Here is a 27,442-nt window from a genome sequence, read left to right on the forward strand (position 1 = left end):
TTGCAGTCCAGCCGCCGCCGCCGCAGACGAAGCCATGTCCAGTGCATTGCAATCAAACCCAAGAATACGAAGTGCTTTGAAGCCTTGAGCTTTGGCGTCATTAGCTACCTGTTTCCACTGCAATGTTTCAGCATATCATTGTGTGGTCAATGAGGCACTACATTGGTTCTTACCTGAGCCTGACTGCGACATGAATAGGAGGACGAGCCTCCGATACTATTGGAAACGGCCAGTCCAGCAAAATTGTTGTTCCCAAATGTTGCAGGTGCAAAAGAAAGAAGGATTATGCTGGCTATGGTGATTGTAGAATGCATTTTTTCGTTGATAGACTGTAAAAAGAGAGTGAGAATAAGTTCTAGCGAAACTCTGCCCTATTATAGCGAGCCAAATTACTGTCTCTTATGTCATTAGTGGGGAGAAATGAATACTACGGTATAGCTTCAGGACATATCTGTAGTTATTAGTCAGTTCGTTCAGAAACCATGAGATACAAAGCAATATTGGTAGATGCTCAACTATTCTTCCTAAGGGCAAACTTAGTGAATGTATCAGACCCAAAATCGTACTAAAATACATTCTTGGAATATCATTCTTCTGCTCGCAGCTGGCTGACGTTACATAGTCCCTACAGATGCTATAGCACCTCATTTTAGGGCATTAAAATGACATTGATGAAGCTATATATAGAACGCTCTCAACTTCGTATCCCTCAGTTCGAGAAATAGCGAACCCCAATTGTTATAAATCCTTGCCACTTCTCTAAACTGGCTAGGAGTGCTTTCAGACCAATGATCCCACTGGGAGATCCCGTGAGGGTATGCAGAGATCGCCTTCGCATTCGTGTCCAGGATTGAAGAAATAGGGTTTAATCATTATGTTATTAATAAAATGTTTTGAGACCAGAACTAATATGCAGGTCTTGTTGATAGTATAGAGTTTAGTATCCTGGTAGCCTTTATCGGTTTTACAAATTAGCATGCGTTTAAAGCGTCTCCTGGCAGGATTTTGCCGAAGATTCCGAAGCTCTGTTCAACGGCACCACCCGTCTTCCACAATTGGTCATCGTATTCGAAAGCAAATATTGTCATGCTTGTGTCACGAGCGGCACAGTTGATGCTGGAAATTGCGTTGTGCTCATCGGGTACGGATGGGGCTGCATTTCCATTATTGCTGCCTCGAGATGGCCAACCAGTCCTGAAAAGTAACTCAGTTTATCGAGACTTTGATACAAATGGAATGACGTACTCGGTAATGTATATCTTCTTTCCGGGGCACGCAGCTTGCAACGCGGGTTTGACAGTGTTGTAAAGGAAGCTACCAGCCTGCCCTGAATTTACACCTCCGTCATAGAATGCACTGGATTAGAGTATTAGATGTGTCGGCTTGAGACAAATCTTATGCTTACTGTGCATTTGCCCCAACAAAGTCGGCACCACACAGGGCGGGATTGTTTCGAATGTCAACCCAAGTGTGTACAGTGGAAACGGGGGTTGTAACGCCCACCGATCCGAGGTACCCTATTCCAGAGCATTAATGAACGGCATAAAGGCTTCATAAATTTGTATAGGAGTTACCTCGGACGTCGTATACTTTTGCCATAATGTTACCAACAGAATCTTGGACCTATAGAAATGGTTAACTTCTTAGATCGCAAAGAGCTTCTATCAATGGTGGTGCCGACCTCATTTCCAACCGTCAATCCGACATATCGGCCTGCTCCATATTTAGTGTATGCTGCACGGAATGTTTGCACATCATTGCTACAATCAATGAACTGTTAGCGCAAATACGCTAAGATAGAAATGCAACTGTACTTGATTTGGGTCATGCTAGCTGCAATAGTTCCCTAAAGACAAAGAAAGGTTGAGACCAAGGCATAGAACATCGTACAACTCATTTACAGATTGTGCATAGATTCCTGCCATGATTTGGAGGCCTGCAGAGGCTGCAGCTGAAGATGCAAGGTCAAGAGCATTGCAATCGAACCCGATGATACGTATTATCTTGAATCCCTGGCTTTTGGCATCGTTGGCCAGTTGATTCCACTGAATGACTTGGTTACTAACCGGCATCGAGTTGAGCAAAATACATTTACATACCTGAGCTTGAGAACGGCAGCCATAGGTCGTCGTTCCTCCTGGACTGTTCGAGACAGCCAGGCCTGACATATGGTTAGTCGCCAGTACAGGCGCCGTGAAGCTGAGAAGAACGGTAATTGCGATGGCGGTGAAGGTCCTGTGGAACATCTCGAAAGCTACAGTACATTTACATTGACTTACCCTGTATTTATAGGGTTCGAGAGGTCGAGCACAGGCTTGGAGTGATTCTTGCACGGATCGTAAGTCGTAACAGATGTACTGATGTAAAAAACGAGACAGTATGTTCGGACCGAAGCATGTGGTCAAATTATGAAGACATGTTAGACGAGGGCAAGGCCATTAGTGCATTGTTGCAAAGAATCCATCAAAGCGGAGTCATTGAAAGATCCATCCCATGCGGGAAACCCGAATAGACGCATCTCATGGCTAAATGGTAGCATCGTTGATGAGCTCGTACTATGCTAGCCGCACTTGTACAGGATCGACGTGAAAGCGTTCGACAGGTACGTCGTGTTCGTAGATAGCAAAAGTTTCTTCACAAACTTGGCTTGGAAGAAACAGTCAATGTTTAGAACCCTGCCGATACCAACACTCACCACTTACCACGATTGCTACCTTGCTACTCAACAGTTCCTAAAACAGCCCATAGGTTGCCAAAGTTGCAGGTATTGGCGTTGGCCATATTTAGATCTACTCGGGGTCGTCACACATGATCTAACTTGAGTTGAGGGCCGTTGCTTCGCACGGCGATACGAGTCCTTGATTTCCCTCACCCTATGATAAGATTAGATACTGATATCATCATATTGTATAATATAAATAAGAACATCATAAACATTACGTAAATATTTATGTTAAGTTGCGTGTACTGTAAACGCCAGTTCAATCGTCGAATCTAGGCTGCTTCAAATTACTCCAATCCCATCTTTCGCGATCCCATGAAGGAGGCCTGGTGATAACGTCAGGATGACATCGTACAGTATACTGATCCATCAAATTCTGAAAATCTGTATTTGCATTATAATTAGACAGTGTAGAGTACGAATTCGTGTTTGGGAAACCTACAGTTGCCTTTGCTAGTTACTATCAGCCTCGTTGACGGTAGTTGAAATGGCTCTTTCATCGATAGTGAAGTTGATGAGGCTGTCTCTTGAATTGAGTTGCTTGAGGTTATTGGCCGTGGAGGCACTGATTCTGTCATCGACCTCGCTGACGACTTTGCCCGACCGTTGCAGTTACTCTTTTTCCGTCTGTTGATTTGAATTTTTGAACGGCTCTACACAATGTATGTTAACGAAAATTAAAAGTGTCCTTAATGATGGTTCGCACTCACCTTGTGGTTATTCGAATGTCTCGTAAAATCGCATCTCTTGAGATGCTTTGTCCAATGTTGAGGGTCGAAGGGCCATTTCTTCGACAGTAATATGCTCTTCCCGCAACTTTTACACTCCACTGAGTTCTCAGTGACCGATGCTGCCAAGGGGTCACTCAGTAGGGCGTTACGCCTTGCGATAGCTCTTTTGTAGGAACTACTTTCCGTAGCGTTGTCGTGCAAGACGTCCATGTAGAAGTAGAACTTCGCTAACCAGATGTTTGGTCGTTGACATATGCAAGCACGTGCTACGTAGGCTTTTGAAGTCCGACGCGATGATATCGTTGCCTGCACCGATGGGGCGTGCATACAATCGATGTTATGGAGCGGTCGTTAGTTTGCGCGGTCGTGTTTTGGTATACCGTTGATGTAAGGCAGTGACAGTTCTCCTGAATTTTTTTTTTTCAAGGTTAACGTGGAGGCGTTTCAATCAACAAGACAGCGAGGAGCAATTCACCTCGCCACGATATTTTCCCCATATCTGTTAAACTGGGTGGATGTTCGAAAGCATGATTTTGTCAGACCTGTGTCAACAGATGTTGAGATAAGCTGTATATTATATGGGCCGAGGTTAGCACGTAGAACAAACTTCGTTTTGACGCCTTCAGTGAATGCAAACGCACATTCCGTTCAGGCGTGCAACAATCCTCCCGTTGCCCGTTCAACTCATTAACTTTCTGTTAATTCGTAGTACAGTATATGTTCTGAAGGATAGACAGCCAACGTGCTGTCAACCGGCTTCGGTGAGGGTCCGTTTATTTTCGTTCGTTCGATCTCAGTCCAAGCTCGTCTACAGTCAGGAGTGTGAGTATACATCGACTTTCACCGTGCAATCGGTCTCTCACCTGAATCAATGTATTCCAGACAACTAATATCGATTATACCCGTTGTACCGTATTCTCTCAGTAGTGCATCGAGGGGATTCGGTCATGTTATAGTGTCTCATACCACTCGATACAAGTTTGACCGCAGTAGACCGTTGACGGAAATGAAGAAAAGTGACTGGTATCGCATGGTTTCCACCCTAAAAGTTGCTTGAGGTTATCAGTGGCGCAACAATCTAAGAGGGGGAAAGTTGTTTGGGTGCTACTTACTGTCAGGATTCTTTTGTATTGATAGAGAGGCGTACCGCCCAGACCGTCGAGGGCACTTTGAAAATTGTTGATCACACTGCATTTATAAGTCAGTTGACTCTCAAATACTTTGGCATAAAACTAAACGACTTCATGTTGCATTGCGTCAGAAACCACGGAGTGTACGGAAGAAGATCATAGCAGGATGTGAATGGAATATAGGAGACATAGAGGAGTGTACGCAATGCACACAACAGAACCCCGGAAGCGGACTGAACAGGCATGTGATCTACCAAAATACCTACTGTCCACTTCCGTTACTCAGAACTGCTTACAGGTGTTACCTTTGTTTCACATTTGCTAATGGCCGTACAATTGTGTGCACTAGAGGAATGTGCGTCTTCAACAGGCAACAGTGCCCTCATCAGCACGCAGTCCTTCTACCTCGCACCTTCAGTACACTCCATCCAATGATACTCTTCACCACAAAAGATTCGCCCGCTCCCTCATCCTCCAACTTCTCCAACCATAGTTGATCAACAGCTCGTAACCGTATGAAGAGGATGGAAGAATGTACCGTGATGCCTGTGTTACCGTGAGTGTCAATGTATCCTCTGAAATATACTTTCATTTGAGTGCTCGTGTCTCTTTGCACCATCCATCCACCTTGGTCAACGTCTTTACGACAAACGAACGGATAGGTGCGAGACTGTGAGATTAATTGCCGTCTGCTAGGCGCTCGTGAGTTTCACCCTATATTGTCAACATAGCATGGCACTCACATACAAATAGAGATCCGGGTTCGATCAACCAGTCCGCAACACACTTACTCATACATTGTCGGTGCACACCTAACTGGGACAACGTCAATAGACGCACCGACATATAGCATAGAAAATGCGGTCCGACGGACGTTAGCGCGTGTATTGGTTTGGAATTCAGCAACCGTGCAACCTCAAATCACCCAAACAGAGATGGATCAAAGTTTCTTTGTACACCGCCTACTCTTCAACCCATCCAGTTTCCGTAAAAAACTGCTTAAACGGGAGTCGGTGTTTGCAATGTGGCACGTCGAGCGTACTGTCGTGAGTTTCAATGTGTTCATAGACCTTCGTCCGAGACATGCTGAAAATGGATGGGTCGTCTAACTTCAGCAAAAAAACACAAGACATTTACAACGCATGGGACGCGAGATACGGATTAAGACGGCGTCTGGCCAACTGTTAAACGCTAAAGTCTGTATGACTTGCTGTGTATCCACCGTATAGTTTCGCACTCACAATAATAGGTAGTTCCAATAAGAGGTGTATACAACACGATACGACCCGGCATGTTGGAGAAGTTGAAATTCCTAGATCAAAGTTGTATTCCATGGTACGTACCCATATTTGAAATGTCTAAATGCGGTGGCTTAATGCAAAATCTGCAGATGTTATTAGTTGGCTTCGTACGTTGTCAGTTTTTTTTTTTTTACGTGTTCGTGAAGGAATCCCAAGTAAGTCTAGAGAGGGTGATACAAATAACGTGAAAAGACTTACCTCTGTGTCAGTACTTCAACATGATAGTCCGCCTCTTGACTATGGACATTTATTGGGGTCTTTGTATCTGCGGTGTAACGTCAGGCAATACAATTGCGCGCAACAGGGCACTTCAATGGACCAAAATCATTATGCCACACCTATGAACCATACACCAGCATATAAATGCGCTTAAGAATAAACCATACCTACGTCGTAGGTTTGTTTCGAACAGGCTATCCGAGCTGAACGAGTATTCAAGATGACCTATATCAAACAAAGCGTTTCCGTAGCACCTGCACCGCATCGAGTGTGACTGATATGGCTTGTAGTGGTTCGTTCGGATAAATATTCGTTTGGAGGTCGATGCAGAGTCTGAGTCTGTTCATGTCGGTATCAAGATGGCCTTCGTATCGATGACCTGGGCGATTCGGGTGAGTCTTCGACACCTGGCGATACTCTCGATTATGACACTTATCTCAACTCCTAGCAACGGACACCATATACCAGAATGCCGTTGTATATTGGACAACATCTCAGGTAGGTCGCCTGGTGTAAAGTTAAAGTTTATCATGTCCAGAGTCATGCGCGTATGACATCGTAAGCTTTTATATCCTGATTATGTTTGAAATTTACTCACCATCGCCTACAAGAGGGCGTGATATCTGTCTCGGCTTTCATTCAATCATGGCTTCTCATGGTCTACAGCGTCTGAGTCGCTGATTCGATGTTGTAGTAGCCCGTAAACAGCATTATCAGCCAATGTTCGCTTGTCCGATTTCCGTTTGGAGCCCGCGCTCTGAATGCCGAACAATCCGTGACCAGCGACGAAAGTCCATATATGGTGGCCTTCCCATTTTCCATTTGCCACGTAATTTGTATCCCGCCAACTTCTTACCATCACCTGCATCTGCGGCCCCTCAAAACCAGCGAACAAAGAATGGACGTAAATATAGGTAAGGCAGCATTCTTCGTAAACCTTTTCTAACAACAAACTAACGAACTTATTTGTTTCCTCTTTATTTTACAGTCGCAGCATACGGATTGGCTTTCAGCCATGCCTTGGCCATTTTTTTGGTCGTCTTCAGGCTCATTATCAGGCGGTGCGACAAACGGTGTTGGTACGACGATGGGCTGGCGGCTGTGGCTGTGGTTGCAGACTTTGTCATTGCCCTCACATTGTTTAAATTGGGTGCGTTGTGATACTTTTTTTTTTTTTTTTTTTCTTTTTGTAGCCAGTCTTTTTTTATTTTACATTGATTGACATATATCATGGGGTTGCTATGTATAGCCATCGACACACCTACCGCCCTTCCTGTTTCCTACCGAGTCGAACTATTTGCGTTCTTTATAGTTTTGTGGTGCGTAGTCACTTTCCACAACAAGCATGGCCACTTATTACTACGAATGCGCTGTCCAGGGTCTCCCGCGCCAGTATAGTGCTATCACCGAATCGACTGCACAAGGCCAAACAACTCCGTGTATTATGGGGCTGGCTGTACGCTGTCATATTCATCGCAATCGGCATTATCTTCTCCACTTTCGCCATATTTGTGTGCAAGGTCAACACCGATTGCAAGTCGGATACTGTGTGTCCATGCCAACCACCTTACATTCTGCTGTTGTTTTCTCTTATAGGTAAGTCACACTTCATCTAATCGACTGCCCATTGCTGACTGCTATATAGCTGAACTCATTGCTGATATCTTGATTATTCGACGAAGCTGGACTATACTAATAGTAGAAACCCGCGTGTCCTTTTTCAGACTGACGCACCGTTGGCGTGCCGTCGCGTTAGGTTACAACAGCAGCGTTTTCATAATGCTGTCCAGCGCCGTGTGGTTCGGGATTTACGTCAAGTTAGCTCAACAATATCCAATGTTAGTTGTGTATGCATTAAGCGCTACTGTGAGTTCTTTATCTACACCATCATCTACAACATTGCTTCATTCTGCCTCAGGCCCTCGTGTCCTTATTGGCCATCAATGTGCCCGTCATCACGGGACCTCCAAGCAACAAAGGTCGTCGCACCCGCCTTCCAGTTGCGGGGCAAGACGTCATTCAACTAAATCGTCTCCAACCAACCACCGCTGCAGGACATGATGTTATTCAACACAATCGTCTCCAACCGATGACCGATGCGGTAAATCACGAAACATTGGCAAATATAGCAGAGGCAGTGGATCGCAACGCTTCCAAGATATACAGTGACAAAGATTCAGGCAAGGACATACAGTTTAGGGCGCCCAATAATTCTGTGGAAAGTTTGTTCGACGACTAGTAAACCGTATGCCAGTGCATGGTATCAATCCACACAATTAGCGCAGTCGATACATGAATGTTCAGTGTTATATAGATAGTTGCATGCTATATATATATTTTATAACTCGTTGATGAGGATGTCTGTATTGGTTACATTGTAGAGCATACAACACATATGACATACAGTAAACAATTATGGCAAATGAGTACTAATGTAAATATCGTGTTCGTGTCTCATCTGATTCCGATTAGCATTCTTTCTCTTTTGAGTTTCATAGGCCACACAACAATTTTCGGTTGGCGTCAATAGCTCGCCATCCACTATTTGATCAGCTCCTCGATCAGTGGGCAGTACTTGTTTGACCACCAATACCACGCCATTGGTATCCTTCCTAGAATGCACACGTCTGACGCATTTACCCGCGTGTTCTCCTTCAATGATGGCTAATAACCCAAAGTCGTGCTTGATGGTAGGATGTTTGGGCTTTATATGGGTCGATTCAATCCGTAACGTCCGCTTCGAATTGGGTGTAAATCGCATCATGCACAGCTGCCCATCCACGTCCTCCTGAACGATTACAAACAACGGAGAAACGTGTCCATCGACGGTTGCCTCTTCCACCGTCAAAGGAACTCCAATCAGCTCTCGTTTCAACAAAAGATTACAAGGAGTGGTTAAAGATGCAACGTTGGTACCGTCGCTTGAATTTACGACGACGGTTCCTATGCTAATGCTTGTTAAATCTTCTGAATGGTCAGATGGATCCCACGCAGGCGAGGTGTCCTCAATAGTATCAGGCAATGGTGTATGTCTGCCACTGTCAGCGCTTTCAGTTCCTGTGGTTATTATGATCGATGGGTTGGCGAAGTTACGAGACTGGTGGACAGCGTTCGAATCATACGTCTTCGACAGGCTTAGAGGCTCAAAGGTACTACAAGCCGTGAGCGCGAGTACAAATCGGTAAATGAAATACGCTTACCTGTATTCCAGTACGTCGTCTCTGTTCAAAACAATTTTCTTGAAGGGATTCGACGGATCATATCGAGTCGGCTCTACAACTAAACGCAACTCAGGTTGACCTGTTCTTGGGCTTACGGACTGTAGTACCTCGGCGACAATGCCGATTAAGCCTTTGAACGTATGATGTACCTTGCTCACTATCACAGTTACACCTTTCCAACGATGATATCGGGTCGTGTGTGATGTTGGGATAAGCGCGAGGAGCGATGAAGGCTGACATGTCGTCGCATCTCCCAGAGAAACGAAATTCCTGTGCATATATATAATCTGAGATGTATGCATGAGCCAGAGTATATATACGGTTAAATGACAAATACTTGCCTCCAACATCGAGTCGGCTGTATTGATTTGCTGGTCTTTTGTAGTGCCTTGCTTATCGATTAGTTGTATTTCATCTCCCTTGATGTCCACGACCCAACCCGATCGTCCAGCATTAACGCCAGCGTCAACCCCTACGTAATCCCCTATTTCGAAATGTTTTAAGATGTCACTCCATACGGTGCGTATTGTTGTCAACAGCTGGGTCGTAGTTGTATCAACTCTGTGGATTTCAGTTTCGTTGTAATGTTGACCAGTTTCGTCATGGTCGCAGCCTTTGTTGTATATATCGACATCGACCATATTATCGTCGTCGGCTTGCGCAATGACTCCGAGCCAACCTGTAGATCTCATTACCACCCATTCCATGGTTCGCATGATCCATTCCTTTGGCTTTGGTATCGGCGCGTGATGGAGTGCGGGATGCCCACTCATACAAAATGATGTATACGTCACGTAACTCAGACCTTCACGACATGAGGCAACGTGTCTGGGATCGTAGTCCACCCGGGCCAAACCATGCTCAAAGATCAGATCACCTACGCGATAGACAGATGCTCTGCCTGATTCTATGTATAAATGAGAGTTACGAAGGCCTGTCGGATCGAATAGCTTAGGCGCGGGCACCGCAGTGTATGTCTTCCGTTTACGAGATGACTTCGTTTTGGTGGACACGTACTCGTAACGGGGGATCATAAGCATTGACACCCCCCACGATCCTTTCGAAACGACAAAGCCTACATCGCCTTTGTATACACCTCGTTTAACCTTGAGCCATTTTCCGACCGATAGGTTCGTAATGTCCCCTCCCATGTACAACAGTTGCTGAGCCTCATTCTTATCGATCGGACTCAGGAGCACGTCCGTAGTTTTTACGATGATGCCGGGCGATCTTTTGATAAGGTCAATCATAGGCTGATCCATCAAACATTCCAAGTATATGTATCCATGTACAGAACTGCGTGAAAACGCGGACCGAATATGATGTTCTCGGCGCGAGTTTTTGAGTAAAGAAGCGACCGCGATTTCTTCGTATCCGACCTTACGTATTGTTCATCGATATGGTTGGCAACACACAAATTTAATTCGATGGTATTAAACTTACTTTACATCCAATCCTCCATGTAGGATAGTCCGTGGGCAGATTTTCGAAGCCCGAATCAGTGTTTCCGTGCGGTGACAAAACAGTAGGATTGTCAGCGTTTGAATACAATGGTTCCACACCCCGGTACATATCAGAGGCGGGCAGTGAGTGAGATCTACCACGTGTTCTCTCTTCAATTTGTTGAATTACGAGGGCCAGTCGGTCTCTCTTTGTAACAGGAATGGGTTTGTCCATTGCCACAGATGATGAACCGTCACAATCTTCATGGGATTGAGTTCCGTCGTCGATGAAGCATTCTGCGAGTAAATTTGGTTTATCTCGTATGTTGGAATGACATGAGACTGAGTAAAACGAAATATTATGCGCACCAAATTCGTCAGATTCGGCTGAACCATCCTCTGAATCTCCGTGATCGACATTCGCTTCTAAGTCCAAGAATGGGTTGGGAGCCATAGGTAGTCTAAAAAGAAGCAGAAAAAAAATTAAAAATTTGCCGTTTATATGTATAGCATTGCGTGAGTAGATATAGACATACTAAAGCAACGACTCTGCAAAGCAGTCGCTGACAGGTTTAAGGTGTTCTTCAAAATGAACTATCGATTTGAACACATTTAGAATACCATCAATATTTCTATCATATATCGTAATATAACCTACAGCCTAACAAATATTGTATATTAGCCTTGAAGATACGAATACTGGTACGATGTGGCAGCAAATGACAACGTCGAAAAAGGTGTTCAAGTCGGATAGGCACAGTTCTTAAACAGAGCGGTGAACGAAATTTCGGCAAGTTCCGATATCCCTTTGATGCGAAGGTATTAAAGGAACATGTACGACATTCTCCCACGCTTTTGGATCGTCCTTTCAACCACACGATGCTCGATGCAATGTAGTCTATGGGTTCAGATTATACAGCTGAGTCTAATAGACTGATACGCTGCGACACTATCGAACGATAAATACCATACTGATATGAATATAAACAGTTGTTATCTGAGCATGTATCAACTGAGGCCTCCATAACCATAAAACACTTTGGATAAATTTTCATCTTATTCCCTCGCGTAAATAGCATACAATGCATGTTTCAAGTTTCCCCCATTTACGGAAATGCGTAGCCATTGAGATACATCATTAACAAGGTCATGAACATTACCCTCCTTTACGCATCTATTTCCAGTAGTAATGCCGTCGTGGAACCACACGTCCCCTTGCAGGTCAACATACCGAGAAACAAAATGATGTTGCCCGCCGTAGACAACCCCAGTAAGCTTATACTCTACGTTGAAACTATCCGATTTGAACATAATATCAGGGTTTATAGCAAACCGTGGCGAGCATATATCCACTGTCATAATGTAAGGTAATCGTTCAACCTTATGGCATAGCGACATATATACGATATGCTGATTTTGTGCACACGAAGGGCAATTCTTCGAACTCAATCGTTGAGCATCGCTCAGGTTAAAACCTAAACTGTCTGAAATAGAAGACACCTCCTGGGAGTCGTCGTGGAAAACGCCAGTGCGTGCCACACTTATATATTCGCCTAGTCGCATTACGGGTCTTTGGTCATTGTAGCCGCATTTACTGCACACGAGAACAGACATTCCAGAAGATCGCTGGCCCATCACAGCGGTCATAACTCTGTCAATGTATGTCATATTTGGACCCATAGGAAAATCAAGCGGGCTGCGTGAGTGCATATCGTTTCTGACGTCGTTTCGTGCGCTCTCTAGAGAAATTGATCCATTCTGCACAAGTGCGAATTGTCCGCTGAGTCTGTCTAATAACGGTGTCAAATCACTGAATCTATTGGTCCACATCTCAGGTGCACTTATCCATAGGTTATATAACACGGTAAAGATGGAGTCGTAACTGCAACTGTAGTTGTCCGCGTCCCACTTTGTACCTACAGGTAGGACCGCAAACTCGGAGGGTGTGCTTAGCAACATTCGTTTCCTCGGTCCTATACAGTCTGAGCGAATTGGTTGGCGCTTATTGCGCTTATCTTTTGCCCTGTCGGTGACAATTGCCTTAACACTGTTGAGAGACCAGGTGCCGTCCTTTTCCGGAGTTCTGATAAGCTGCTTTGATGAAGAGACTGCCAAGGTAGGATGCCAGTCTGTACCAATGGATTGCGATACGTCGAGAAGCATGAAAGACCGAATTGTCGGATTCCTTAATCCATGCAACACGCCGTCTGGAAGCTGTCCATTGTATTTCATGGTGGTGATATGATCTAATATATTGAGTTCACGGAATTCCTGGCGCAGGTGCCCACTAATACCCTTTGTAATCTTAGACGCATCGAATCTACCGAGTAAGATGGTACCACTGGCGTTCGAACTTCTAGATACACAGGTGTAATAAGACGAATGATCCTTACAATGATCTAAATGTATCAAGTTATAATCTCGCGTCTTACCTTGAGACGAATAATCGGTCATGGCAAAATTGGGCAGCACTAATACCTGCTGGCGGTTTACATTGATTTTTGTGCCAGACTTGAGAGTACATGTTACTCGAGACGACGTTCGCGTAAGTGGAACAACATTAACAGGCAAGTCAGCTAATGATACAGGGTTCGGCGGTCTGATTAATTCCACGAACAGCGTATCAAGTACAGGTCTACCAAACGCACCAACAGAAGATTCCCATCCTACGACGACAGCCTCCTGTCCTTTAGTGATACACAACTCTGTGGCGTCGTTATGCCGTATCATAACTGGCAGACCTACGCACAGAGAAAGTTTTGCTGGCACTTGTTCGCTAGAACAGGCGCTGCGACCCCATAGGGCTTCCTGAAGACGCTGGGACATCTTTGTCTGTTTGGTTGCTTTAGACGATCCTGATGGTCGTCCGCGAGGCCTGCGAGTTTCTCCTTCTTGTGTACCCAGACTATCGACAGAGAAAAAATGATGCAATGTACGTCCGCTCTCTTTAGCGTATCTTGCGATGCCCTGCTCATTGAACCTATCCTTTTGATTATTCCACGCAGTGATAACAGATACGTTGCGAAAAGCAGGGTCAGTCAATATAGGTTTACCTTCAATAGTCGTCAGTTTAGAAGCTAACCTTGACTTGAGGAACGATATATCAGCGTCTGTACAGGCGGCATACCGCATGTTTTCAAGTGCAGTGCGCAACTTTGCGTCTTCCTCAGTCTGCGTTTTTTGTCTCATGTTTTGTTTTAGAATAACGACAGTCGTGAATTGGTGCCAGAATATCTTGCCTAGAGTAGCTTCTTGCTCGGACACCTTCATGCGAGCGTCTTGCGTATGTTTAATGGAAGGACTATAAAAGGGGAGATTACCTACCGGCGGTAGCTGAGCGAAGTCACCAGCTAAGATCATTGATATACCTCCGAACAGTGTATCGTCGTTAAACACTTGTGACAGACGTCTACTAATGGCATATAAATCCCTCGACGACAGCATAGATATTTCATCAATAAAGATATACTTGACACCCTTTAATCGAGCTCGTACGTCATTTATTACTGCGACTTCGTTTTTTGAAAAGTCTTGACCACGATCCGACTTGGACCGTATTCCTAATACACTGTGATAAGTAGATCCGTTGAGGAGTGCAGCAGCGGTACCTGTGGGTGCGAGAACCACAAATCGGTGAGATTCGCCTCTCGACTCAAACATATGAATGATAGATTTGATCACTTGACTTTTGCCAGTACCGCCCATGCCACCGAGATGCATCCTCAGCTGACCAGGCGACAGCAAACTAGCGTGATTGGCAACAATACGGAAAGCCCTTTCCTGTTCCGTATTCAAGGTGAAATCGGCGACTGTAGAATCTACTAACACATTATGTTCCATTTGCTTTGCCTTGTACGACCTGAGCAGATAATCCGAAGAAACTACTTTGACGTCATTAGTAGACTCTTCGTTGGAAATATGAATGTTTGTTATATCATCTGAGGGATCTGAAGGCACGTAACCGGACAACTTCTGTTTAAACAGTCTAATTTTTTCAGCTTTTATTAGAGATGCCCAGCTCGTATGCGTCTTGTATTCAGCAGGCCTGAACATGCTGACTTCTTGACATGTAACATCGCTAGAGGCGTTAGAAAACAATCCTGCAGATTGTATGATGCCATCTACTTCTCGCTTTAACAACACCTCTCTGCGGTATGCCTCACCAATCTCTTCATAATCTAAATGATCTTCACCGAATTCAAGGCCGACAAAGTCGTTGTATTGATCGTCGAGACCGCAACCATCAGGATAGAGTTCATCCGTGTAAACATCTTGTTGTTCTCCGTCTTTCCTTCTTAACTGTGCGTGAAAATCGTCTCTGTCGTCTAAACATTCATATCGCAGATTAAAGTTATCCATTAGTTTCAACTGTCGGTCGGAAAAAGCGTAAATGGTGAATGCATGTTCCCAAGTCTGATGCAATGATTTCAAATCTAACCCAGACCTCCAAGGTTTGAACAAGGTCAGCATACTGCAACAATAATACTCTCTGTCGCCTTTGTCGCGCCGTGGAAGGGGACCGCCTAGAAAATTGGGGACAATATTGTGCGCTCGGGATGAGTCACATTTGACTACGTGAGTGGAATAAAGAGGGTGCTCCTCAGTGAAACGTTCAAAACTTCTTTTGTTTATTTTAATATTTTTTCGCACACCGTCATATTTAACACGTTGATCAGAATCATCATCTGCAGGTATACCAAGACATGCATCAATGAAATCTTCCATCCCCCCGCCTTCACGTATGTCGGACGCATGATCATCTTCGAAGGTGAGTGTTTCACTACGCAAACGCTCCATTTCATTTTTAGTGAGCTTACGGCGCTCATAAGATCTAATCCAGTCGAATAGAGACATGTCTTCTTGAGTGACTGGGCGGTATTTATAATCATCTACATTACTAGAACCTACATAATGACCGTCATGTCGAGCTAATATAACTTTCTGTTCTTCATCTTCAGCATTTTCTAGATCCTCTACGGTAGGTAGGTGGGCGGCTTGGTCATCAGTGATACCGGATTTATGACTGCTCCTTGCGTCACTTACAAAACTTCTCCACCAAAAAGGTACAAAGGTATGATCAGTGTAATGATCAGGGTTGCCCAATAAATACAAGGAGGCCATCGGAGAACCTATCTCCATCTTAGAAGACAGAGAGTTGACAATTTTAAGCATCAACCTTCTGCCTGCGTCTTTACCTTCAATCTTGACATCGTCTTTAACTTTTTTTTCTTCACGTTCAAACACGTCATACATAGAGGTAAATATCTGATACGTTTTCAATGCGGGTTTGCTAATATAGTCTGATATATAATATATTATTGCTTTTATCGAAGTACCCGACAACAGACATGTCACGTCGGTATTACTTCTTGTGAGGTACGACAGCGGAAGAGTAAAGGTATTTAACATCGCTTCCAACTTTTTCAAAAATATGTGACCGTCGACGTGATCGACTTGAGACTGTTCGTACAGCCTTCGCGGAAATCGTGCTTTACAATTTCCATTCCAATCCAGGCAACCTTTCGGGCCCTTAGGCATATTTTTTATACCTTTTGATCCGTCAGGGTCATCAATTTGCTGACCGTATGAAACAGTGCATCTGTGCACATTGGACTTCAATATGATATCATCGACTGTAGTTTCGTAATTGTCCCACCATTCAGCATTAGAAATGCATGATGTGCAGTGGTCCGGACCATTGGAATCTTGACAAGCATGTTCTACCGGTATAGGGAGTGTTAGAGTCGGATCTGCGTAACTGGAATTTACAGCCTCGTCATCCTCTTGTATAATTGAATGAAGTCCATCAATTTCTTTGTCGTAAATATGTGGCACGCGAGTCTTTAACAGTCTGCATGTTTCCTGTAAGAAATTCGCCTTGATGACAGCCTTCCAAATATGATAGAAGGCTCGCCTGAAATGCAGAGTCGTTGTTCATAATACGGTCACGGATTTGCTGTGGAGACAAGCAATTCTCAATCCATAGTAACATATGCAAATGTAAGGTGAGTCTTCCCTGCTGTTCTACCGTACCATAGTACGCTGAAGTTTTACCATACAAACCTCGATGAATATTGGATCCGACGCCTAGCACGTGTTTAATAAACAATTCAATTATGAGATGAAAAAAACGGGCAGCCGATACGGGATTCTGTGCAACCAGTCTATTCCTTTCAGAAGAAGGTAATATGTCTGGTGTAAAGGTCAGCTGTTCTTTGGCATAATATATTGATATAGGATGTCTGTTATCGGCAGGTGACAAGGTTATAAACCATATTGGGCAACCTTTGAAAGAAAGCAAAGACCATATCTCATTGCGCATATACTTTTTAGACGTGATTGACCCTTTAACATATCCTCCAACGTGGTCAAGATCATCTAAAAGTTTGTAACAGTCTTTCTCACTGTCTGTTTCAGGTGATACATGGTCCCCATTTACAAGACGAGAGGAAATGTCTTGAAGAACCGTTTTGTCTATAGAGAGCAATCTTTTAGATATCGCATCAAAATTACGGCGTTTTGCAACAAGAAAGCTACCAGTAACGCCACCTTTCAGTTGCTCGTGATTGAATGCAATAATAGGAAAATAAAGGTCGCGCTGGAAACGCTTATCATGGTGCATAAGCAGTATTCGCTTATGTTCTGACTCTGAAAGTTTACGCTTATGACAATGCTGACCTATTCCACCATAACCGTAAGGAAATAGCCAAGGGAACATCTGCGGATAGGCCTGAGGATTATCGTACATAGACTGCGGTTTTGGATCATGCCCAATAGCTAGCATTTTGCCTTCATTTTCTATGTGTTGCAAGGCTTTTGCCTTCAAAGCTTGTATGGACATATTGCCATAGTCTGTTCCACTCAAGCCATGGACAGTAAACGGACAAGGTCCGTCTACAGTTCCTTCATCTTCGCCTTCGTCGTGTAGACTCATTGTAGACTCCATACGATTAGTACCGTTGCGCTGTCTGTAGTCTACAGCTACGGGGACACCTATCAGCGGGTAAGACTGGAGATTTTTCTTGGATATTTCAAGATCAATATAATCCTTATGGTTAAGTTTCAACCATTCCAGAGCATCTGCGACCTTATTGCGACGCACTAGCATTGGACTACGCTTGAACTCTTCTTCCGTGGGTTGGGTTGGTCCTGTAAATATAAAGGCAAGTACCTCGTCAAGTTCTGGCTTTGAAGGAGGTAATTCATGATACACTTTCAGCGTTGGATTAGAGTACATGATGACATTTGCTGTCATTTTAGCCCGCCCAGAGGAAACTCTGACCAGACAGCGATTATGCCGAATGCGAGCAATCATCATGCGCTCTGCAAACGAAAGATCTTGCAGCTGAGAAGGTATTTTACCTAACCACAAATGATTTGCAAGCGAATGTCTCGGCACATGACCTTTTTTCAACGCAGCAGAGCAAGTATCGCATACATGGTTACATGCAGGATCGATCACAGGGCCCGGGATGTCCTTCACCGGGTCGTCAGGATGTAATCTCTCTACACGGGTAGCTCCCTCAACTGCGAGTATGTCAAGGGGATGATCAAACATAGACAAGTGAGTTAAATTATGCAAAGGCTGCAGCAGACCGCAGACCATGCAGCCTGCTTCCTCCAGTAGAGATGCAGATGAATCAGCGCAAAATCCATTGATGATTTCCTCTATCAGAAGCTTTGACGGTGGTTGTGGCGGAAACACATGGTCGTTTGAAGTGTGGTCAGAGTCTGATGTGGATACAAAAGCATCACCGTTGAGCATGTCAACATCGGAATTAGCAGATTCTGCGCCTGCCTGCCTCTGACGTTCTCGAGATGCTCGTTTATGTAGAACATTTTGGTTACGATTATGCATGATTGACTCTTCTGAATTGACTGTACTAGGTATTGCCTCAAAGATATATAAATGAGTGGAACATATACCACATTCATGACCATCTGTTAATTTTATCAGAGCAGATTTTTTGGTCTTGGAATTAAATGATGTAATACCGTGTTCTTTCAGTACATCCCGAAGCTCGCTTGAAGTGAGCCATTTGGTTGCACTTTGTATAGAAAATCGACAAAGAACTAGACGGCGTTTGTGGGGTGCGGACGCTTCGGCAGAGAGAAATGACTCTAAATCACGTATGTACGGCATATACCTAACGAACTTGTATGTATCACTATAATTAAACGATGCTGTGCCACTATAGGGTACAATATGACTTTCTATTAAAGCAGATGAAACGAAGCGAGAAAAATTTACAGCACTGTCTGTAAGTTCAAACTGCCGATCTGGATTACAAGAAGATGAATTGCTCTTAATTTTTCTATCTGACACTGATACCACACGTTCAAAAATACAGACATTACGAAGGCAAGTTCCGCACACATGATCACGCAAAAGTTCAATGGCATTGCCTCTATTTGTGGTTGAATTGATGCCGTACACTCCATGTAAACTTGCAATAGACCTAATTTCAGAAACAGACAGCCAACTAGCAGTGTCAAAGAGAGAGAACCTAGCAACTATTAAATCAGATATATTGTCAATGGAAGTTGAAATGTGAGCGTCTGTAGCAAGGTACTTCACAAATCTGTATTTAGTTTTAGCTTGAACGGAGGCACATCCCGTATCTTGTACCACACGGTATCGCAAAATCTCTGAGCTGACAACCTTTGAAACACCGCCACCTCCGCCTTGCAAGACATCGGAAGGATGATAGTATGAGCATTCAGAAACATTAGCAGTAAATGAGATGTAGTGGAAATAGTTGAGACCGAATAACCAGGAACACTGAAACGGATACATTAGAACGCCCTTCGATACTATATTAATGAAGGGATATTTCTCTGACCAAAGACGAGGTTGCGTGTAATGTCTGTCGAGCGTGAATTGATGCAAGGCGCATCTTGGCAAAATGGCTACCAGGCACCTATTATATTCCCACTTCCTGAGATGATTACGTTGGAGCAACAGAGATACTAAAATAGAAACTCTACGTGTATACGTTGCAGGCGTGAATCTTAACCACAAATAAGCCGACATTGAATGACAATCAATATATATGAAGCGGCGAAATTGCGAGTGCAACAAACGCACATTTCCATACGAGTGGGACTGTTTGACGGGTATCTCAGAAGCGGACGTAGTAGTACGATTCAAGCAATGCATAACATGAACTAATACTACAGTAAGACGCACTCTACAAACTTTGTGCCCACTTGATACGCTGCTAGATCTAGTACATGTACGACTACGCAATAGATTATTGCCAGGAAATCGAACATCGTAGGTTGGAAATTCCCCACAGGGTAAGCAAAAGTCTATTGACCAATTATTTGTTTTAAACAACTGTTGATTGACAGCTATACAACTACTAAGCATCGATATTGTTCGAGAATCACCAGCATAATTGGATGCGTTCAAGGAGTGTACATTAATGCAACATTGTATGTGGCCACATAGGATTCCTACAAAATAGCGACAAATGTCAGATCATACACAGTACACATAAGGAGAAGATAACTCACCCCAACCAGAAACTAAAATAAAAAGAGCGTAGAAATGAAGTGATGCGGCGAGCATATATAAAAGAGTAATGTAAGTTTCAAGGTAAATAGATATGTTCACTAGTCTGATGGATATGAGTGTGAGATCGATCAAGGGGGGGGGGGAGGAATGTGTAGGAATAATTAAAGGAATCGCATCGAGGACCCTCGATTTATATAAGTAGACACTGACAACAGGTAACACCGGGTAACTCTGTGTAGCGTACGATTATTGACAACGGGCGCTTAAATTTTGGCAGAGGGGACACGCAAAGGAAAAGCATATGTCCAACTGTAATGCCATGATAATATGTATGTATTATTATATCGGGAGAAATTTGTACGGAAGACAAGTAGAATATGATACGAAGCAGTTGATAAGACAGAATACTAACTGGATATTCAAAGATACAGGAAGCAGAGTACAAATGACACGAAGAAAGAACAAAAACATTGAAGTAATAGACTACGCGACGTATATGATACCAAAAAATAACAACAGATAGCAAGGAGAATGTAAATAATACCATAACTATGTGTATTAAAAGACATTAGGTTTAATGAAATATTCAGTCTTCATCAAAACCTGCAAAGGACTCCTGTTCTGCCTCTATGTCGCTGGTATCGTGTTCCGTACCGAACACAACGGCATACTGTATGTTGGTACACAGATGAAATGACCGTTCCTTCTCGTATTGAGTCATAGTGTACGCCACCATAACAAAGGAGTTAGGTGGAATCTCTCCGCGACGCCATCTAGGTAGCAATTCGTCTAACCGGTCGAGGTCAGTGTTGAAATTGAAGGCATGGTTACGTGAATCATATATGGGAACTAATATATGACATTGTCAGTGGTTTGAAGCACATACAATGTTGATAACTTACTAGTGTCGGTTGAATCCATCATGGTCTTGAACCTGGTGCTTGATTTAAGTGCTTTTCGGCTTCCTCCTTGGAGTTTGGCATCTTTCTGTCCAGAAAGTATGCCGGGTGTCCTAGGAGGTTTTGAAGGAGAGATTGATTCCCGCTCCGCTATTTGAGTGAGTGTCTGAGTGAGTACAAAAAGAAAAAAAAAAAAAAGTAAGCATATGTGCCCACTGACATTTAACTCCCATAGTGCCAAAGGTGATTGCCTTATCACGGATAGAGGCTACCATAACCTGATGTCCGAACGCCATGCAAGCAAATCCAGCGAAGCGTTCCCACTCCTGGTGCATCATGTGACCAGACAAAAATTTGTTACACAGTCCTTTGGATATCGGCTCCAATAGATACGAATCGCGGGTGAGAATTGCACTCAGGCAGATAGCAGGCACCGAGTTGCACTGCAAAGTGGCACGCTTACGATCGTTTCCCATATACAGGATGCTGACGTCCAGAGGCGAAACCCGCGAAGGATTGATAAAGTTCTTGTTCCTTACAAAAGTCACAGCGTCATAAGCGTTTCTATATAACATAGTAGAGAGAGTAAGCAATACGCATCATTAAGTAAAGTATAGCAAAGGCTTTACGAAACTCACTCAAAATTCATCTCAGGGAAATTCTCACCGCAGAGAGAAAAAGAAACACAGTCGACTGGTGCCATGACATTAGGCGAGTTCCATTGCTTGAGAATACCATGCCTTGAAATAGTCAAAACAAAACATCGATTATCTTAGAAGGTAAAAACTTACTGAAGATTGGGAAGGTCAACGTAAGTGCTTTCTAAAAGACTATCTTGTAAATCTGTCTTCGTAACTTCGCATTTCTTCGGCAGATGTCTTAAGGTCAGACACAAATCAAGTCAGACAACAGATTGAAGATGACATATGGGTACGTTAACTTACTTGACCGAGAAGCGCATGGTATCCTCCATCAGAGCCGGCCCGTTCAATCCAAGACTGGGAGTTTTGTTCACAGGACCGGCAGGCACAACATCCTTGAACTTGCGGGGAACTCGAACTGGAGTGACAGGTGTAGGGGGAGCTTCAACAGCGGCATTGATTGGAACAGCTGTCAAAGAAGATTGAAACTGCACTTGTCGAGTTTTTGGCTGTTCAGAAAGACTGGCCATAACCACATCAGAATGCGCGTCGATAGATTTGGCACTGTTGAATAAAGGTAGATAAAGACGATCACATATATTGGCATGACGGATATTTACCTTATTACAGACGCCTTAAATTGAACAGGGGGGTCCAAAGTCGAATGTTCGGTTTTAAGAGCATCTGCTTCACTGTACTTTTCATACGCATCATCGAGCGCTTTGAGCAACTTGCTAGAGGAAGGACCGCTGGGGAGAGCATTGGAAGATGGATAAGTGGTCTGATGCATTCGACTCTCTCTGACCGCGTGCCTGATCAAACCCGATTAAGAAGTGATAAAAGAAAAACACCACAAATGAACATTACTGACGCAAACATCATAGCTTCATCTTCGTGAAGATCGATTGGACCGCTGGGAAGAACAATGCGAATGGATTTGCCTTTTCCTGGAATTCTGTAAATCAAGTTAAGTGATGCTCACGTAGACTTTTAGAGCATACACATACTTGGTGCCCAAAATGACTTCAGGTGACGGCAAGAAGGGGTTGATATCAGAATCAGCATCACCCTGCAAAGTAATGGGTGGAGACAAAACAGCAGATCCAGAAATTTCAGACCCAATCTTCAGCGGAGACACCGACAGACTAAGAGCAGGACGTCAGTCAATCGCAATGTGGAATAAAAGAGAACGGTACTCGCTCGATCGCAGCTTCCGAACGCCGAGCGGATCTACGAATCCCAACAGAGCCCTTCTTTGAAACGGATGATTTTCCTTTGTCTTTCTTTGTGGGGGTGGACGCAACGTTATCCGGTGCAAGAGGGATATGAACATCGACAGACTCTTTCTTAACCATAACTTCAGAGGGCAATACGGACGTGGGACGAGCAGATGCTTCTTGCTTTATGACAATGCCAGGCTCTTGTTTGATACGGACCGTTTGGGGCATTGTCTTCTGTGGCTTCTTGCCTTTCTGTTTATTCGGTTTTGCTCTGACAGGAGCACGAATTGTAATACGCGGATGTGAGAACGTATGACATAATAACATAAAAGATGTAAATGATAAACATACCCGCTGGTAGGATGAACAGAGACCATTTCATCCGCGGATGAATCATCGACTAATATGGCATCACTAATACCCTTCTGATATCGGGCGTTGGCTCTGTTCAGAGTATCCAACGGTATTAAGCAGAACGAAATAATGGCGAGATTTGATACAAGCAGTAAAACTTACGAATTATCGACGACTCGAATGACTTCGACCGAAGAATCACTCGAGTAAGATACGTGATTGACAGTCGCATCAACGTTCGCGCTGACGGATGTACGACTCTTCTTCGGAGGGGAAATTCGGGCTCTGAGGTAAATATATAACAAAACCAAAATATCAGCATAACATAAGGGTTATCAGATTGCAATTTCACTAACGGCAACTCCTCATCGGAACAAACGAGCGCAGCATCTTCGATATCGCGTTTCCTATAACGACAATAAAGTAGTCAAAACAAAAGAAAAAAAGTGCGGAATGTGCAGCTAAAATCATACAAGCCACTTGTTGACCTGGTCTTCCTAACAAAATTGTCCAACGCATCTGATCCGCTGCAATACAGAGATAAGAAAACGGAAGGAACGCATGTAAACGACGTGCGTGATTGAAGACACAGGGTAAGATAGTATGGGATACACGTACGCAACAGTCTTGTTCCCCGGTTTGACGACCTTTGCGGCAGCAATGCGAGAGGCGACGCTGTCTAACGGTCCGTCATCAGAGTCAGTGGCAACAGAAAAAGAATCTTCTTTGTTGTCGGGTTTGACGTGGATTATGACGTTGCGAATGCCTTTTGCAGGACGATGTCTGTTACAACGCACAACGTTTAAAATCATAAACTGTACATAGAATAACATGGAACGGCTTACTTGTATTCAGCAGAGGGCGAGCGATCACCAGCAACCACATCGGCATATGTAGGCTTGGGAGAAGCAGGAGCATAAGCAGAGTTGATGGAAACCATAATGTGATTGAAACGATAAAGAGACTTAGGAATACTGTAGATGATAGAGCTCGAGGCAGGTAGAGCGTCGAAGATGGAAAGCACTAAACAAAAAAAAACCAAGGTTTTATAGAAAAGGTTATGAGACAGCATCACAAGAATTCAACATGATAAATACTACTTGGAGAAACATGAAAAACAGAGAAAAAGGATAATAAAATCCATGAGTTGATACGGAGTAGAAAAATGCAAAGACTAACGCTCGGTACGATAGAAAGCGATGAGTGGAAACGCCTTTAGCGAATACCATACACACTCCCGAAGCCACTGAGACAAGCAAGTCAGCACGAATAAGATATTACGCGTGATGAGCGTACCAAGAGCAAACACCATTGTACAGGAGCGATTGCCTTAAGGGATTAAAGACGCCAAAAAAAATGATGGACCAAAATTTGATGTAAAAAAAAAGCCGACAGATGATGGTCGCACTACGCATAAAAACACGAAAAAGGTGAACTAGGCGAAGCGACACGTTGATGAGCAAAGGCAAAGAGCAAGCAAAGCAAGAGGAGCTCCATGAAACGAGAAAAGTAGGCACTCGGTACACCAAATCAAGTTAAAGAACAAATGCAATTTAATGAAGCGCGTCATATGAGGAGACGACAACACCATAGATGAACAACCGACCTAATGCCGCGGTCGAGAACAGGAACACCAGGGAAGAGGAACATATGAGAGCGAAGTAGACAGGGTCAAAACGGCGCCGATAGCGAATAAGCAAGGAGGAAAAATATATGAAAATTTTACAAAATGATCGGTGGTAACAACAACCGGAGAGGAGACAAAACATTAACAACCAGTACGAACCAAGCACGACGATGAGAACGGAACAGTAGCAGATTTCGGACAGAAACGGAAAGATTACACAAGAGGGACACACGAATACGAGTCGGAAAGCGAGAAACATCATAAAACCAAACGGTCAAACAAGGCCAAAAAAAAAAAAAAGTGAAACAGAATCCCACCCTCAACCAATTGCATGGACCCAAACTATAACCAATACGCTGCGCAGGCCCTCATGGACCAAGGGTACTGCGACGCCCGAAAATCGATACACGATGCTATGCCGGTGGTAGACTTTCAGGTATTTTACATATTCATATGGATGGACGAACATACTGACGATTCCAAAAACACGATTGACAGCTCGAAGATCATAGAGTGGTCTACGTAGAACAACCTCGCTCGTGGAGAATTACACGAACGAATTCCACTGAAGAACAAAACTTCTACGTGTACGGCGCAATATGCAGAAACGAATTGCCGCCTATTAAATTAAGGTAAATGATATAACTATATATACAAAATGCATACCCAACTGACCCAATCGTAGTGACGCAACACCGTCTATGAAGAAGAAAGCGATATATCTTCGACAGGGAGTTAGAATTACCGGACTGCGGAGCAACGGATTCAACGACGATGCGGTTAGTATAAAGCATGTACACGAGATGATGAAGACATACCTCAAAAAGGAAGACATAGAGGTAAAGCCGTGGAACTTAAGCATGTACGAAGGTCATTGGGCGGTCGACGCAAGTACGCGTTACTTCACACCTAGAAAGCATGCGCCGACAGAAGCAGGACTGGCGTTCGATATGGGTGTAGATCCAGACGGCGTGTTGGCGCACATGAGAGGAGACGATCTCATACACACCATGGACAACAAGGTCGACTATTTGCGAGAAGTCAAAAACGATAACGGTACAAGGTGAGCTTTGTGGTACATCTCATACACAGCGGCATACTAACAGTATCCGATCAATGACTCAGCACATCGCGTGTGGTTCCCAGCGTGTTCAAAGTTGGAGACATAGTCCGAGCGACCATAGCATTCATAGGAGTGATGCACAAAGACAAAGCTGTCGCGATGACCACAGTTCTGAGAGCGCTTACGCTCATACATGATGTGGTTAGTGAGGCAAGCATGTTCAGGGAAAATGAATAACACTGACCTCACAAACAGCAAGACGTACGAAATGGCCCAGCAGAGTTCATAGAGAATGACGCAGAAATCGCGAAGATACCCGTCATGAAGCGCCGTCGAGTGTATGACGAAGATAGAGAAGTAAGACAAAAGATGGAGGACATGACCATACACAGAGAATAGAAGAGAAATGAATATCTTATATTAAAAACATTAGTTGTTAGTATATAACTGCACATTACGCTGACAGAAAGACATAAACAGTTGAAAGACTACATGGCTATCAGGATGGAATCTTCACATCAACATCATTTAGAGCGCGATAAAGCAGATAAAGCAGTAGACATATCCACGAGAAATAGACGGCCTAACAGAGACGCATATTGAGGCAGCTTATGCACAATAAGTACAGACAAGTACATAAAAATATGGTACTGTAGCGAAAACAAAGGAAAGGAATCAAATATAACGACAACGCGCACAGACGGCAACTAACATAGAGGATGAGGAAGAGAGAGAGAAAAGGGGAAACAGTCTCACGGTGCGGCATAAACGAGCAGCTCGCGAAAAAATTTCGGCAATAAGCGAATGAACAAAAGATCAGAATACATAAGCAGAACATTCATTTTGGGAAATAAATTCCCGCGGAAACGCATACCTGACATTGGCCACCTGAGAAAGGCCTGGGAAAAAGAACGAGTCTATACTCCGTATAGGACTCGTAACACCGAAAATATCATGTTTACTTGGCTGCTAGTAACGTAACGCCGACTTGAAGCGAAGCGCGCATAGCACACAAGTAAGTAAGCAGATCACTCATGATCAGTTGATGAGACTTATTTGCCTCATGAGCCTGTGTAAATTCAATTTGTATACGAAAAAACAATTATTGCAGTGCAAACTGGAAGGAAAATCAAAGGAAAATCTGAACACCTCCGAGTCGGTTAAGCTGGGCCCTACTCAAGCGCGCTCGGCCCTTATAAATCTTCAAATGATTGTTCAAAACTCGGTTTATTTAAATTTTATAGAGTCGACATGTAGCGTAGCCAGGACCAGGACTGCCGCCGGGGTCCGCCGCTCTCAGCGGCGCGTTGAATCAGACGCAAACAACAGAATATTCTGCGGGAAGGTTAACG

General features: G+C 43.9%; 5 protein-coding genes across 5 annotated transcripts; 2 read left to right on the forward strand and 3 right to left on the reverse strand.

The window, feature by feature from the left end:
* Window positions 1-971: 971 nt before the first annotated feature.
* On the reverse strand, window positions 972-2,246 carry JR316_0006888 (Cell surface mannoprotein MP65; the record flags this gene model as incomplete). The annotated part of the gene is made up of 7 exons (XM_047892633.1): window positions 972-1,194; window positions 1,246-1,356; window positions 1,406-1,517; window positions 1,575-1,623; window positions 1,682-1,760; window positions 1,815-1,846; window positions 1,902-2,246. The coding sequence occupies 7 exons, from the start codon at window positions 2,244-2,246 to the stop codon at window positions 972-974; spliced, it is 951 nt and encodes a 316-aa protein (XP_047747915.1).
* A 5,202-nt stretch (window positions 2,247-7,448) lies between these two features.
* Window positions 7,449-8,342, forward strand: JR316_0006889 (uncharacterized protein; the record flags this gene model as incomplete). Its single annotated transcript, XM_047892634.1, has 2 exons — window positions 7,449-7,559; window positions 8,022-8,342. 2 exons carry the CDS (start codon window positions 7,449-7,451, stop codon window positions 8,340-8,342), a joined length of 432 nt encoding a protein of 143 aa, XP_047747916.1.
* Window positions 8,343-8,516: 174 nt separating this feature from the next.
* JR316_0006890 (Transcription elongation factor SPT5) lies at window positions 8,517-11,220 on the reverse strand (the record flags this gene model as incomplete). The annotated part of the gene is made up of 5 exons (XM_047892635.1): window positions 8,517-9,255; window positions 9,304-9,376; window positions 9,662-10,703; window positions 10,768-11,063; window positions 11,136-11,220. 5 exons carry the CDS (start codon window positions 11,218-11,220, stop codon window positions 8,517-8,519), a joined length of 2,235 nt encoding a protein of 744 aa, XP_047747917.1.
* Window positions 11,221-20,872: 9,652 nt separating this feature from the next.
* Window positions 20,873-24,340, reverse strand: JR316_0006891 (uncharacterized protein; the record flags this gene model as incomplete). The annotated part of the gene is made up of 15 exons (XM_047892636.1): window positions 20,873-21,135; window positions 21,189-21,351; window positions 21,413-21,749; window positions 21,824-21,925; window positions 21,977-22,063; window positions 22,130-22,390; window positions 22,447-22,638; window positions 22,698-22,781; window positions 22,834-22,971; window positions 23,018-23,317; window positions 23,398-23,490; window positions 23,563-23,685; window positions 23,757-23,807; window positions 24,019-24,183; window positions 24,246-24,340. 15 exons carry the CDS (start codon window positions 24,338-24,340, stop codon window positions 20,873-20,875), a joined length of 2,454 nt encoding a protein of 817 aa, XP_047747918.1.
* A 1,018-nt stretch (window positions 24,341-25,358) lies between these two features.
* Window positions 25,359-26,489, forward strand: JR316_0006892 (uncharacterized protein; the record flags this gene model as incomplete). Its single annotated transcript, XM_047892637.1, has 5 exons — window positions 25,359-25,463; window positions 25,526-25,659; window positions 25,713-26,090; window positions 26,153-26,291; window positions 26,346-26,489. 5 exons carry the CDS (start codon window positions 25,359-25,361, stop codon window positions 26,487-26,489), a joined length of 900 nt encoding a protein of 299 aa, XP_047747919.1.
* Between the last annotated feature and the right edge of the window lie 953 nt (window positions 26,490-27,442).

This window comes from Psilocybe cubensis, chromosome 6, assembly GCF_017499595.1.
Source record: "Psilocybe cubensis strain MGC-MH-2018 chromosome 6, whole genome shotgun sequence".
In the NCBI taxonomy this organism is placed as follows: Eukaryota; Fungi; Basidiomycota; class Agaricomycetes; order Agaricales; family Agrocybaceae; genus Psilocybe; species Psilocybe cubensis.